Consider the following 14,999-nt stretch of genomic DNA (forward strand, 5'->3'; position numbering starts at 1 on the left):
CCTAGACACGTGGCCCATGTGCACAGGAATATCTTCTTGACTGCTATATCCCCACTGCCTAACACGTAGTAGTTCTGCCTGGCACGTAGTAGTTCCTGAGTACAATCTGCTGGATGAGTGAGCGAATGGGGAAGGGAATGAGTGAAGCAACAAACCAGAGGCGGGTGGGAAGGGCACGCCTGACAAAGGAACACAACAGCAGAGCATGGGGGTAGAAAGCAAAGGGCACCCTGGGGAACAGTGTACAGGAGCGGGAGCAAGGCAGGCAAGGCTGCAGCTGGGCCGGCCAGGAACAAAGTCTGGGCAGCCCTGACTGTAAAGCGAAGCCCATATTTCCACTGTGAGCTAAAGCCCGTGGTTACATCACGGTGCATGCGGCCAGGGCCAGCGCAGGTGTCCTCACCATCCTGTGGGATGACCTCATCCCTGCAGAGGCCCAGCTCCAGGCCCCGTGACCTGCCCCCCGGGGCCTCAGCCCCCAGGGCATCTGAGTCCAGGCAGGTGGGATGAGGGTGCAAAGTGGGGCCAGGAGGGGGACGCTGAGCCTAGGAGGCCTCGGCCCCATGCCACCCGCTGGTGCCTCCTCACAAAGTGGGGGCCAACCTGACAGCTTAGGGCTCCCTGGCAACAATGGGTTTTGGAAACAACTTTATTTGGGGAGAAAACATTGCCTTGTCCCTCGGACAATATGAACTGTATTCCCAAACACACAAAAGCATAGGGGTCCTTCACTCGCTGCTGTACACACAGACACGCGCGTGTGTGCCTACAGGCAGGCGTGCACACGCACACAGAGGCCCTGGCCAGGAGGCCCACGGCGGTGCCGGAGCCTGGGGCCCTCCCTCTTCCCCGTCACACTCTGTGACCTCTGCTTCACGGCCAGCAGGCCTGAGTCTGGAATCGAGCCCAGAGACTCGCAGTCTCATCCCAACCATTCCCAGTTTGGAGGAGCTCAGATACAAGAGAATAATCATGATGAATGTAAATGTAGTTTTCAAAGAGTTTTCAAATACAGAATTTCATTTGGCCCTTATGACAATCCTGTGAAAACAACTGCTGACATTTATTGAAGACTTACCATGGGCCAGATACTGAGCTGACCATTTTTCACGTATTATCTCATCTAATCCTCACAAAAATCCTATGAGGAATGTACTGTCATGAATCCCCAATTTAATGAAGAGGAAATCAAGGCCCATGAAATTAAGGCTGCTGTCCAAAGTCATCCAGCTTATAAGTAGAAGAGGCAAACTTCAAATCCCTCTCGTCTATAAAACAGACAGGGCAGGTGTTCTAATCTCCATTTTACACAAAGGGAAGATGAGTCTCAGAGAAACTAAGTAACTTACCTTGGGTCACACAGCTGGCACATGACAAAGTCCCTGGTTTCCTTTTCCTTTATCTAATGCTCTTTCCCTTGGGGATTCTGGGACTGATATGTAAGTTTCTGCCCCCAGCAGTCATTATATTAGACTTATTTCTCAAAAAAAAGTTTCTTCAGAAACTTGGTTCTAAAGGCTCAGTCCTTTGCCCAGCTGGCCTGTGGCTGGCGCCCCCCCTTCTCTTGCCTCAGCATATGCATGTGCACATACACACCCCAATAAAGAATCTACAGTAGTGTTGAGGAGAGTGGGGGAAGGGGGTCACCATGTCGGACAGAGATGGGCAGGAGGACAGGAGCATTCAGCCAGCGGGTCCCCTGGAGGAGACAGAAGCCAGAGGCCCAGTCAAGGCCCCTGGCCCCACATGTGCCCACCTGAGAGGGAAGAACCTCTGAGCCCCCAAGGGCATCCCGCATAGCTTTCCTAGAGGAAAGCCTGGAAAAGATTATGGACCAAAACAAATATTAACAGAAAATAGCCGACTGGAAGAAACACAAGCTATGCAGGGAGAAGGAAACTTTTAGAAAACTATCATTACTAGTCTCAGGGAGCTGAGAGAAGATGTTAAATTCATGAAAAGAATGAAATGTCACAGAAAAGGATTTAAAAGAGCTCTTAGAAATTAAAAATTCAACGAAGAGTTAAAAGATAACACTGAAGAAATCTCCCAGAAATTAGAGCAAAAAGACAATTAGATGAAAGGGGAAAAATGGATGAGATAGTAAGAGAATGAGTCCTTGGGAGCAGATGTCCACATGACAGGAGTTCTAGACGACAGAACAAACAGGAGGTAGAAATCAACATCAAAATAATCTCAAATTTCCCAGAACTAAAGGCATTCAGTTTCCAGACTGAAAGCGTCCAAGCATGCCCCAGGATGAAAAGAGACCCATATCAAGATACATCATTATGAAATAGCAGAACATTCTTACAAGCTTCCAGAGAGAGAGAGAAAATAAAAAAGGTCTCATGCAAATAATAAAGAATCAAGCTGTCTTCCCGCTCTGAAGAGCAACATTAGGAGCAAGAAAGCAATGGAGCACTCTCTTTGAAATTCTGAAGGAAAATTATTTTCAGCTTAGAATTCTATACCCAGCCAAACTCTCTATCAAGAGTAAAGTAGAAAACAAAGACATTTTCAGACACAAGTTGTCTGACATTTACTTCCCATGTACTCTTCCTAGGAAGCTACCAAAACAAAAATGTAAATCAAGAGAAAAATGTGAAATACAGAACACAGGAAATCTGTCACAGAAGGAGGAAAGAGAATCGACAGGATGACAGTGAAGGAAAGTCTAAGGTGTCAACTGTGTGCCAGACCCAGAGAGCAGTTATTGGAGCAGAATAACTCAGAGAACAGACAGGTTGAGGGCTGGTCATCACAATACCTCCTGCTGTTGTACCACCTGTAGGATCTGACGGAACTACTGGAAGATGTTATTCAATAAAGCCAGAGAGTAAATCAAAAAAAGGGAAGACATGAATCCAGGAAGGAAAAAGGCAAATGAATCCAGGAGAGCGGTTGTGGATCAGGCCTAAGAGGTCGCCCGTTCAGACAAGAGAATAGAGATCTGCGAGAGGAATGTCACCAAGGAAATAACTGACAGAGTACTAATGGCATTGACCTTACAGAAAATTGTATTAAGAGGCTATTTGAAACTGATGGTTCCTAGTTGGGAGGGGGGTGGAGATGAGGTAGAAGGTGAGGGGACTAGAAAGCACAAATTGGTAGTCACAGTGTTGCCACAGGGATATAAAAGACAGTTTGGGGAATATAATCAATAGTGTTGTAAAGATTTTGTAGGATGTCAGATGGGCACTTATCAGGGACGGTGTAGATGCCTGACCACTGCACTGTCCACCTGAAGCTGAAGCTGAATAATATTGTATGTCAACTATAATTTAATATATATATATATATATATATATATATATATATATATATATATAGTCATGGGACATGGAGTACCGCATAGGGAATAGAGTCAATGTTACTGTAACAGTTGTATATGATGTCAGAGGGATAGTAGATTGGGGGAGGGGGTTATTACTTTGTGAGGGGTGTAAATGTCTAACTATTACATTGTTTTGGACACCTGAAACTAACAAAAAAAAATCTAAGCTAAAAAAGAGGCTATTAGAAAGTATTAGAAAAATTAGCAATAGATACCAACAATTAAATGAAAAATTAAGGAAAGTACTAACTTTAGGAAAAACAGAAGAAATAATACAATCATAGTAAACTACAATGTTTGGTTATGAATAAGCCTAAGAAAGTAAACAGTAAATAATGATTTAAGCAAAAATTATGATAGAACTACATTGAGAAGACAAGTGAAAGGAAGCAGAGAAAATGATGGTAAAGAGAGCTATTTCCTCATATACCATAAATGGAAGACTAGATAGCATCTAGACTTGAAGACTCAAAAGTTAGCAGCAGTATTCACATATTACTCAGCATTATGAAATGTTCACACACCAGAAGTAACAACTAAAAGCTCAAAACAGTTGCTTCCGGGAAGACAAATTGGTGGGAGGGGTGAACTGCTATATTTTGATATATGCCTTTTAGTATAATTTGAAGTCTGAAATTATGTGCACGTACTAAATTGATAAAACATTCACTTTAAGTTAATTTTCTTTAAAATTAAAAAAAAAAACAATGTTCTTTAAAAAGAAGAGTTAAGTACTTTCTATCTAGGGAAAAGAGCGTATGCAAAAAGGCATGGAGTTGTGTAAGAGCCGCGTTTTTCTAGAACAGCATTCGTGCCACGGTTAGGTAGGAGATGTAGGCATAAGGAGGAGCGTCAGAGGCTGCAGAAAAAAAACCCCACCTCGTCCCCACCAGCTTTGTGGGAGTCATCTGACCTATTCTAGTTTCCTTCTCTGTAAAATTCAACTAATAATAGCACTTACTTCACAGGGTTTTGTAAGAATTCAGTGACAATGGAAACAGATGAATGTTGCAAACTGTGTAATGCTGTACAAAGGTAAGGGACACAGGCACATCTCTGTGTCCCCTGGAACTGGCGGTGTTCTCAGTCCGGAGCTCAGAGAGTTCTGGGTAAGAGTGAGAAATGTCTTGGAAACCCAATCCCAAAGAAGCCATTTAGCTGGAGACGACACGTCCCCCAGAATCAGGGTATGTCAGCTGGAACCACCAACGCCCCTGATTTACTAAAAATAAAGGCTCTTGGAGGGAACATTAACCTGGAACCCTTGACCTGGTGACTGCACAGCTGAGGCGGGTAGGCACCCATTGGTTCGTCCTGCAGGCCCTGGTGCAGTGGGAGAGTGCTGGCAGGTCTGAGGGAGGGGCAGAGACCAGGGCCAGCTTCCCAGTACTCCCCCTCCCTCCTCCCCTCCCAGGAAGCACCGCTCCGCTTCCTGCTCTGCAGCCCACTGCGTCAAATCTGCCATGGAGCACAGTGAAGAGCAAACTACAGTGGTCATATTTTCTAACACTTCCGTGGTACTTACCATGTGCCAGGTACGACTCCAAATGCTTTGCACGCATCAGTGCACTGTCTCCCAGGAACCTGTGCAGGGCATACTCCCATCCCCGTGGCACAGATGAGGCACTGAGGTCACGTAACCTACTCAGGCCACATAACTGGAAAGGGGACGAGCCAGCATTCCAAGCCAGGCAGTCTCCGGGGTCTGAGTCAGAATCACTGTACATCACCATGTCTCAGGCTCGAGACCCCCAAGCCTCAAACTACTCAACTGTAAAACACGAGCATTTGGGGAGATGATCTCAAAAACCTCTTTCAATTGGAGAGCTGCTTTCTTTGGCACTAAGACTCATCAACTGTGTATGTGTGCCTGAGGGTGAGGAACCTTTACTGAAGACAGGTTTGGAAGAAGAGCAGGGAGGAGAAAGGGACCCCAGTCCACACAGGGAGATCAAACTGGAGAGAAAGCTAAGAAAGGAGATTGTCAACTTGCAGTTCTGTGCACGCAGCCAATCCGCCCCCCTACAGCCTCTGGGACCCTGGATGGATCATGGAGATGGCCTCATTACCTGTGACCCTGGATGGATCATGGAGATGGCCTCATTACCTGTGACAACGCAGGTGAACCTGACGTCGCTGTCCTCGGACACAGCCCGGGACTTGAGTGTGGTCTCGAACAGCGGCTGGGTCTCCTCTGTGAGCTGAGCAATGATGGAGCAGAAGGTGCTCCTGGAAAGGCAAAGAGTCGTTGAGAGCAGGCTTCTCCCCAGAATACCACAGCCCGGTGTGTGCAAGGCAGTGTAAACCTCACCACGTCCATCCGTCATCCTGTAGTCATGGCTTCAGCACCTGGGCCAGTCTTTCTTCAAGGCAGCCAGGCCTCTGGGCCAGGTGGGGGCAGGGATGGCACCAAGGGGCAGAATGGAATGCTGACCCAGACCCATGACAACAGCCAGGCTTGGCTTCTGACCGCGGGCCAGGTTCCTGCACATGCCAGGCCACCAGCCCTGCTGTCCCCGTCCATCCTTATTGGGGGCTTTGCTTCACCCTCCACCTTTCACCTCCAGGGAGCTCGTGCATGGGGAAACACACACGGGTAGGCCCAGCCTCAGAGAGGGAGACCCCAGCACAGCAGCCTCCATTCATGCCAAAGAGGGGACAGCTGGCCAGCCCTTAAGGAAGCGCAGGTCCCTGAGTTCAGGGGCCTCTCCTAAAGCTTGGGCGAAGAAGAAACCCCTGCATTCGTGAGCATAGGCCCATAGCAGACAAAGAAAAGCCTGCCAATGCAGGGGGTCACGATCCAATTTCATAGGGACATCTGAAAAAAGAAAATCAAATAAAATCTGACCCTACACAGGGCTACGGGCCTGCAGCGGGAAGCCAGCCATGGCCAGGCTCTCTGTCGCGGAGAACACATGCTCAGGTGGGCACCTGGCAGCTCCAGGACCAACCAGCAGGACTGCCGAACTACAAACAGGACTTTTAGTGCCCTGTGACAGTCCACCACACAGAATTCAGGGCATTTGTGGGCTCGCTAAGTCCTGCACAGACTCACCAACAATGCTCAGCATTTACAGTTCTCTCCTCCCTGGGCACGGGAAGCAAACCACTGTGCCAAACCCTTTCACGGGCCAGCAGAGACACACTGCGTGCCTAGGCGTGAAGCGTAACCACATAGCCAGGTTGTGTGGTGCACAAGCCGTGCCCCGCCCGCCTCCCCTACGAATTCACACACCCTGTTGTGAGCAGCAGGGAGGATGTGAGGGGAAAGTGAAGAGAAGCAGGAGGCACTGTGATGAGAAAGACAAATCATTCAAAGCTGCCTTTCGGTGGTTCCCCGCAGGCAATGTGCGTCTGCCCATGACCTCTCCACCAGGAGGAGGCAGGGTGCGTCTGTGGGGACAAGGAGGAGCTACAACCCTACACTTCCCCATTCAATTTGTCATTTCTGGGGCTTTCCTCCTGGACGTGAGTTTGAGGTCAAAGGCTGCATCCCAGCAAGTGTCGGAATCAAGGAAGACTTCCAGACTGGCAGGGGTGCAGCCGTGGCTTCCCATAGGGCTGCAGGTGCCTGGCCTTCTGGGAGTTGACAGAAAAGGGATCCCCCAGAAAGGGGATCCCCACCTCTGGCATGCCTGAACATCTGAGTGGGGTCTGCAGTTCGATGCCCTGCAACCCTCTCCCAACTCATCTACTAAGTGTCTTTCCTTGTCCTTTCATCCACTCAGAAACAAGAGGGGCCTATCACCTCCCTGACACTCAGGAAACACAACATCTGAAAACATTTCTTGCTGCTCTCATGCTAACAGCAATTTCTAACTTTAGGGAATACTAAATCCCAACCCACCGTTTCTAGAGAAAACTGCCAAAAGCAACCAGACTTCTGTGATTTTGCAAGGAACTCAAGACATCCCTAATTATGTCTTCCCGACTTAGTGCGAACCCTCCCTGCTCGTGGACATGAGCCTGGATCTAATATCCAGCTCAGGCTCTCGGGGACAAAGCTGCTTGGGCAAGCCTAAGAAAATAATTTCAGCTACTGGGTGAGAAAATATAGAAATCAAGCTGCAAGGAAATTTGCAGAGACAGTGGCTCGTGCTAGATAGTCAACAAGTGGTTCTTTTATTGCATTACTTTTTTGAAGGGAAAGAACACTTATCTTCTCAAACTTTCCATACTAGGTCCTAAGCTGTAGTTTTTTAAATGTTTACATGGGAAAATCATACTAACTGCTGATGGCGTGTCTGGATGAAAGCCTTCCAGAGGAGTGAATCTGGCATGCTACGAGGGGGTAGGGAGAGTCACGGCATACACTGTCACGTGCCACGGAATGTCACATGCTTTCTGTCCCCACCCTCCACACCCCTCAGATGTGGGATGCACTCAGGGCGCTGCTTCCAGTCCCCTGGAAAGCCAGGAAGTCCACACATCTGGAAATGGTCTGGTCCCACCCTGACACTCCCAAGTCCTTCCAACTCTGTGACTTCATGAGGATGTCACGGCCTAATCATGTGCTCTCTAGAGAACGCCAGGATCGTTGGTTTACATGATGTTCAAAAGAACCTAACCCTGCTCTTACGTTTGGTTATTTATCTCGCTTGAAATAAACTTCCACGCTGGTCTCTCTCTCAGCACTGACCACGCCCCACTTTGAACTGGTTGTGATACCCTCTCTTCCACCCAGAACAAGGGTCCTCAGGATTCTTCCCATCAAAGGAAACCTACGTGGTTGGTGCTGATCATGTGTGTAGACATCATTAGCTATTCAGAGGCCAGTTACCTACTCAGAAATCCTTCTCAGTGTCAAGAAACTGTAGCCAACGGTCCTCAAATCTACCAGAGTTAGGGATGAGGACCAAGTGGTGGGAATAGCCAGGAAATGCTCTCGACTTTGATCATAACAGTTTAGCCAGGGGCAGAGAGCTGTCCCCAGTTCGGGAGACAAGAGGACAGGCATCCACAGGGAAACCCCGTCCAGGGCCCGCTCAGGCCCTGCCCGGCTCTGCAGCAGTCAGGGAACATGCTAATGCAGCAATACCTTAATACAATGTCCCCAGACCTCACAGAGCTCACAGTCTGCAGGGGTGGACAGGAGCCAAAGAAAAGGGAAATTCAGAGAAAGACATGGTAGAAGGAGAACTGAAGGGATGAGGAGAAAAAATTAAGGCAGTAGCCATGGTTAGAAGATAGGTGATCAGGAGTGAAACCGAGATATGTGGTTACCAAACCCATGAAAACCTAGCGTGGAGCAGGAGGTCACGTGAACGGTGGCTCGTGTTCTGGTTACATAGTGCCTCTCCCCGGGGCACAAAGATACAGTGCAGGCATCCCAGAACCCTGGCCTATTTCTGGGTTCCTGCACCCCTTTCAAATGGTCCATGCAAGCATCAGCTCTGGCCCCTGTGAGACCCATGCTCACGTGAGTACCTCTCACACCCTCCGCCACCCACCCTCCAGCCCCCTCTCACCTCATGCAGCCCAGTGTTAGTGCACAAGCAGTCACCCAGAAACCGCTCGGTGCCCAGACCCAAGAAAAAAGCAGTCAGAGAAACGTAATGCAATGTGCATTTACCTTCCAGAGCTGGGGAGAGACAACCGGCTGCTTGATAAGCTAAGCAAAAACAGCAAATGGAATCATTAGGCCAAAAAAGCAAGGAGAGGAGGCGGCGAAATCAACAACGATCTGCAAAGTATTAATCGGTCACCATCTGGGGCCCAGAGGCATTTCTATTAAAAGGGACCAGCTGTCTTAGTTGGCCTGCTCCAGTTAGCAAGTGGCCTCACCACTGGACACCAGTCTATCTGAAACCAAGAGCTCACTAAACGCAGCAGAGTCCAGGGAAATGGTTAGGCAGGAAGGAAGCCACTTGAGGCTGCCCTTTGAGAAAGGTGTGTCCCAGGCACTGGAGTCACTGCCCCCAAGAGGGGGACTTGGAGCTGCCTGGCACATTTCCCCACCCACGGCACACCAGCTTGGGGGTAGCTTCTGGCTTCAACTCTTGGCCTTTTGGGGGAGAAGAGCCCCCATTCCTGGAAACCCCCTAACAGGCTGGGAAGTAGAACACCCATTAATGTGTTAAAGTTTGGTTAAAGAGGCCACACAAGGCAAACCAGCTGGGAGAGGGAGAAAGAGGAGAAAAACAAAGCAGTTAATTCAGCAGGAGCCAGGAGGCACCCAGCTCCGTCAGACCAGCACAAGGCCCGTTCCGCCTAGAGCCTGGGTCAGCCCTCCTGCCCTGGGGCAGCAGAGAACAAACACTAGCTGGGGGCTGTGGACCCACCCAGGGCTGCCCCTTAGTGGAGGTCCAGCCCGCCTGCTGTGAGCCACCTTCCACCTCTCCCTCCACCTTCCCGAACGCGAGGCTCTCCCGTGGAGTCCAGGGCCACTGCCTCCCATGGCTCTTTAGACCTCAGGGGCCACCACAGCCACACACACACTCCTTGCAGCGATCCTACCATGGAAATCAGCATCCCAGCCTGCTCAGCGGCACTCTTGCTCTACGGTACTCTTGCTCTACGTCTCTAACCACAAGAAAGGCTCTCCACGGACAGTCTGTCTCTTTACATCCGAAAACAAAATTCATCCTCTGCCCAAAAACATGACTTCCACGCCAGTGGGTTTGTGGATACCCCCAGCACTGTCCCAAACTCCGAAGCTCTAAACCTGCCATTCTGGACTCCTCTATCTTTTCCAACCCCAGGTCTAATCAGTCAACACTTCGTGGCCCTTCTTTCTCCCTTTCTCTCTCGTCCTGCTGCTGCGCTCAGATCTAGACCCTCAAGCCTCCGTATCCGGTGACCATCTCAACTCCCTTCTCCTTCAGCCCTCCTCACACCTCTCCTCTGAAAAAAATGCTACAGTCCCCCCACCAGACATGAGACTGTCTCAACTCCTGGCCTGGGCATTTCAGGCCCTCCCTGATCTACTCCCCCTGCCCCCACCACCACAACCATGCTTCTCTACTTCCCAACACTCAGGCTCCACTGTAATCAGACTTGTCTCTAACTGGCAAGACGTGTCCGTTCCTGGCTCTGACCCCTCACCTCTGTCCTCCCAGCTTGGATAGCCCTCCCTCTTTCCTTCTTCTCAACTCAATCCTGCCCACCCAGCCTTCAAACCTGGCTCTTTTTGTGGCTTCTAGAGCCCCGAGCACAGCATTAGGCCCACGGTAGGTATTCAACAGCTGTTCCATGGAAGGAAGAAAGAGAAAGAGGGTAAAGGAGGGAGTGAAGGAAGGGCAGTTCATCTTTCAAACAGGAAGGGTCCTGCCCCCCAGAGGGAGCTGCTGCTCCAGAAAAGATGGAAAGAAGAAAGCAAGAATGCAGCGGCCTTTGCTCAGAGCTTTAAAAATCCTCTGGAGGCCGCGTGGGTGGAACCTCCCATAGTTCCAAGGCACTGGCCAACTCCATCCTTTCCTGACCATGAACTTCCTGTGATTTCTCCTCAGAATCGAGAGATTTCTCCTTTGTTGGGTCTGGATTTCTTCCCTGGGAAGCAGAGGGAGAGAATCAGCTAATTCAAAGAGGAAAATGACAGGTTCCACAGCTTCCACCTGCAAGTGGACAAGGCACTGCCCCGGGAGAGGGACCCGTCCCCGGCTCTCTCTCCAGGCCTGGTTGGGGTGCTTTGCTCCCCAGCCCCCTTGTCCTGCTTTCTCTGGGCCCCACCCTTACATCGTCCACCAGGTCAGAAGGAATCCTGGGTGACACACGCATCGTGTTTTCAGAAGGTAGAAGATACGACTGTCCCCTGCAGATTAGGCCAAAACCAGGCTCAGGGCTCTCACCCAGGCAGGAAACTCCCCATTGACTGACTCTGGAGGAGTCGAAATCAGAGGCATCAAGTTTAGGGGCAGAAAGATCATAAAAAGTTTGAATGCCACCCTCCTTTAAAAGAATGGGAACTCATCCAGGAAGAAAAGGCTCTCTCATAAAGGACAGAAGTGGGCCTGGGAAAACCAGGACTGGCCATAACAGATGAGGGCCTCTCATCCTTCCTGGCTTTCATACATTCTGAGCCATAAAAGGCCCTTGGAAAGTCCTGACTGGATGCCTCAGTTTCCCTAAAAGCCCTAGACAACCTCCTGACCCAAGCAGGACTGAACAGATGATACAAAGTTGTCTGTAGCAAACATAGATTCTACTGCTTCTGAGACTATTTGGACCAGGGCCTTGGAGAAATGAGGGGGGTGCAGAGACTTCTGGAACCTCTGACTATCCCTCAGAACTAGCTAGTTGTGACTGCATCTACCCAACTGTGGTTCCTTAGTTACTCTAGCCTAGACGCCCTAGGAGCCTGGGCCTAAAGTTTGGTGGGGCTATTTGCATGTTGGACCTCTGACCCCAGTAGGCATTGGAAATATTCTTCAGCTGACTATGGGCTGGAAAGTCCTCCAGGAGCACGGTGTTGGGGGAGGGGAGGCGTGCACAGGAGACGGGTTCTAGACCTGGGCCACGGTTTCTGGTGGCCCGGCCCCCAGTCTAGCTGTCCATCAGCTCCCAGGGGCATCCCATCCTCACAAGAGCCCATGAGAATGATGCGCCATGAGCTCCATGAGAGATTTGTAAAGAGGTCGACCCAAGAGATGCTGGAGCCAAGAGTGGAAACAGAACTCGCCTCTCGGCCAGCGCTCCGGGATAGTCAGCGCTGCCCTGGGCTGCAGTCAGGGACAGCTGGGCAAAATGCTCACGGGACCCTTTCTCCTTCATCTCTTGGGCCCTCTGCCCATCCCCACAGGTGGTCGCGCTGTTCTGAGGGTCAGACTGTGCGGTACCTGGTCCAGCACACGAGTCAGGACTTGCTAGAGTAGTGGGAACTACCCCCTCTCCGCTCCTCAAGATGGCCACATTCACATTTTCCCCTCTTTGGCCAGAGGCTTTTCCTGAGGCGAGAGACATCTGGCACTCCTTATCCCTCAGGACCTGTGGGGATCTGTGGCTAGCTGGCCGGGGCAAAACACAGCCCCCAGTCCTGGGCTAGAAAACCCTCCCTCCCACTGCCTCAGCCCTGCCCTCTGCAAATCTTGATGAAGAGGTTCCTTTTAAGAACATTCCCGTTTAGGCTCAAGGGGACTTAAGCCAGCCACCGCTATCGCTCCTGTAGTTAGTTCCCAGGCTGGCACACTGCTTTGTGCTCATCAGGTGTGCCATTAAAATGTACCTTCCCTACAAAGGCTCAGCCAGGCAGCTGGAGAGTGAACACGGCCGGCTGATATCCACTCTCCAGCCTTTTCCCTAACAGGCCAGATGCCATGCCCTCCCCATTCTGCCTGGTTTTCAAGCTACCCTTTTTTCCTTCCCTCCATTACTGCTGGCTTCAGGCAAGACCCTGTTTCTCTTTTACTTGTTCCACTGGTATTGACGAAGGCCAGACATTGGAGCCCAGACAAGTTATTGTGACAAATGTGAGACAAGTGAAAGGTTCCTACAAGGCACTCAGCTTCATCACGGACTGCAATAAATGGCCAAATTTCATTCTAGTTTTTCCCTAGAGCCAGTAGTTAGGAAGAAGGGGCATTCTTTCCTGGCAGCCAGGGGCGGTGTCTAGTCTGACTCAGTCACTAACACAAGCCCTCAGCCCTGCTCCAGACATGTGACACCATTTGACGAGTTTTATGCAGAAACAGGTTCCGGTTACATTTGAACTTTTCCAACTCCAAGGTCAACAGAACTCAGCCAATCCACGAGGAAGTGCCTGGGACTTTTCCTGAATGTCCTTGATGCCTATTTTTGTGCTGTTTTAGGAACTGAGGACAAGAGGTGTCCAGACAAGTAACCAGAGTGGCTTTTTCTACACTACACAAGCTAAGTTTGGGGGCTGTGACACCGCCACCGTCCCGATAGCCAACCTTCACAATTCCCTTTGGAAAACAGGCTCCCCTGTCGGAGGGAAATTGAGCTGCCCAGAGAGGGCAGGAAGTGTCCCATCTCCATGGCAATGCGAGTGTCCCGTGTGTCTGTGCGCTTCTGAGCCTCTGTCTGCTTCTCTACTGTCTATCTGTGTGTCTGGGGTAGCCTCGGTTCTGAAACAAAGCACGCACACCTCCGTAACTCTCGGAAGAAGAGTAAAGGGTGCATCAGTTGGGTTCCTCCCTTGGCATTCCGCTCCCCTAAACTGGAAGGGCAATTGGCTCCCTCAGAGTCACATGCGCTGAATCTTCAGACAGGGCCGACCAGCACCCCAGCCTGCCCAACCACCTCCCCAGTTCCCACAGATGCCAGGGTGCCTAGGGTCCCGGGCCCAGAGGAAGAACTTGGTTGGCATAGGTTTATTTCTTCCTGTTGACTCCCCACCCCTACCCCACCCAGCTAAGAGCCCCCACTCAGGGCAGTCCCCCAGCTGCTCCCCCAGCTCCCCCACGCCCCTCGCCCCCTCACTCCCACCCCTCCTCAGTAGAATGCTCTCCCCTCCCTTCCAGCCAGGGAGGAATTTCAGGCGCTCTGGCTTCCTTATCGCGCCCTGTGGAATCCGAGGCCAGGGAGTAGGCAAGTATGGGGTGAGCCATGGGGCGGGAGTGAGGCACGGGAGATAAGGAAGCCTTCAGGCCCCTGGAAACCGCCCCCAAGGAGGTCCTTTCTCCTCGAGTTGCCCGAGGCCTGAGGCCCACGGGCCCTGAGGGGCCATGAGGAACCATAAGGGACGGTGAAGCGCGGCCTTGAGGGGCTGTGAGGACCACTGAGTCCTGGCCATGTCCCCAGCCTCGGGCCTTCAGAGGCCTGTCCCCCACCCAGGGCCTTAATCTGGCCTCCGCCCTCCCGACGCGCCCCCCGAGGGCCTCCCCGGCGAGACTCACCTGGTCTCGGGCCGGACGCTGAGCAGGTAGCTGCGGCTGGCAGGGCCGGGGGTCCACACGGGCCCGTCGTCCTCGCCGTCGCCCCCGGCCCAGGCCCGTCCGCCCGCGCCCCAGCCGCGGCTGGGGGCCCTCCGTGAGCCCATACTGCCGCCCGGCCCGCCGCTGCCGCTGCCGCTGCCCCCCGGCCCCGCGCGCCCTCAAGCCCTGCGCGCCGGCCGGCCGCTGCTCCTGCCCGCGGCTGACGCGCACTCCTATTTATAGCCCCGGGCCGACTGTCACCTGCTGCTGTCCCTCCCCCGGCCGGCCCGCAGCGGCCTCCAAGGCGCACCGAGGCCTGAGCGGCCGACTGAGGGCCGCGGCTGCTCCCTCAGCGACCGCCCGACGTGTGCGGAGCGCGCCGTCCACGCGCGGGGTCGCCCGGCGCTGGGGCAGGGGCCCCGGAAGCCTCCGGGAGGTAGGGGGCGCCGTCCTGGGGACCCCGGCTCCTGCCCGCCTGCCCGCCTTGTTCCTGGCCTGTTTGGCAGACGTGGAGGCTGGGGCTCTGGACCTTGGCGAAGGTACCAAAGTACCAAGATGAAGTGTGAAGAGCGCGAGGTGAAGCCCTGAGAGGCCGCAGAGGCCGGGGAGAGCGGGGAAGGGGGGGAACGTTGCTAGGAGCTCAGAGCTCAGGCTACTTCCCAGGACAGTCCCTCCTCCAGGCTGTAGCCCTGACTGACTCTCGCCTTGCCAGTGGCTGTTGGTCCAGCACTTGGACAAACCCACACACCTACACGAATGACCTCAGTTCCTAGGAGGCCACAAGTCCTCTATGTGTCTTTTGTTCCCCTCCATTATCTAGCATAGGTTGAGGGCTTGATAAGCACGTCTAG

General features: G+C 52.1%; 1 protein-coding gene across 3 annotated transcripts in view; it reads right to left on the minus strand.

Annotated features, from left to right (window-relative positions):
- Nucleotides 1-14,300, minus strand: part of ALPK3 (alpha kinase 3) — a 43,479-nt gene extending 29,179 nt beyond the window's left edge. For 2 of the 3 annotated variants that reach the window (XR_004422327.1, XM_033100019.1), the window contains exons 1-3: nt 14,131-14,300; nt 8,910-8,948; nt 5,445-5,566 (exon numbers count right to left, since the gene is read on the minus strand). Coding sequence is in view for 2 of the 3 variants with exons in the window: in XM_033100019.1 (XP_032955910.1) it covers nt 5,445-5,566; nt 8,910-8,948; nt 14,131-14,273 (304 nt within the window). In the remaining variant the exon portion in view is untranslated. The remainder of the gene's footprint in view (nt 1-5,444; nt 5,567-8,909; nt 8,949-14,130) is intronic. The other variant, XM_033100020.1, reaches the window with a different exon arrangement.
- Between the last annotated feature and the right edge of the window lie 699 nt (nt 14,301-14,999).

The sequence above is a fragment of the Rhinolophus ferrumequinum genome, chromosome 28, assembly GCF_004115265.2.
Source record: "Rhinolophus ferrumequinum isolate MPI-CBG mRhiFer1 chromosome 28, mRhiFer1_v1.p, whole genome shotgun sequence".
In the NCBI taxonomy this organism is placed as follows: Eukaryota; Metazoa; Chordata; class Mammalia; order Chiroptera; family Rhinolophidae; genus Rhinolophus; species Rhinolophus ferrumequinum.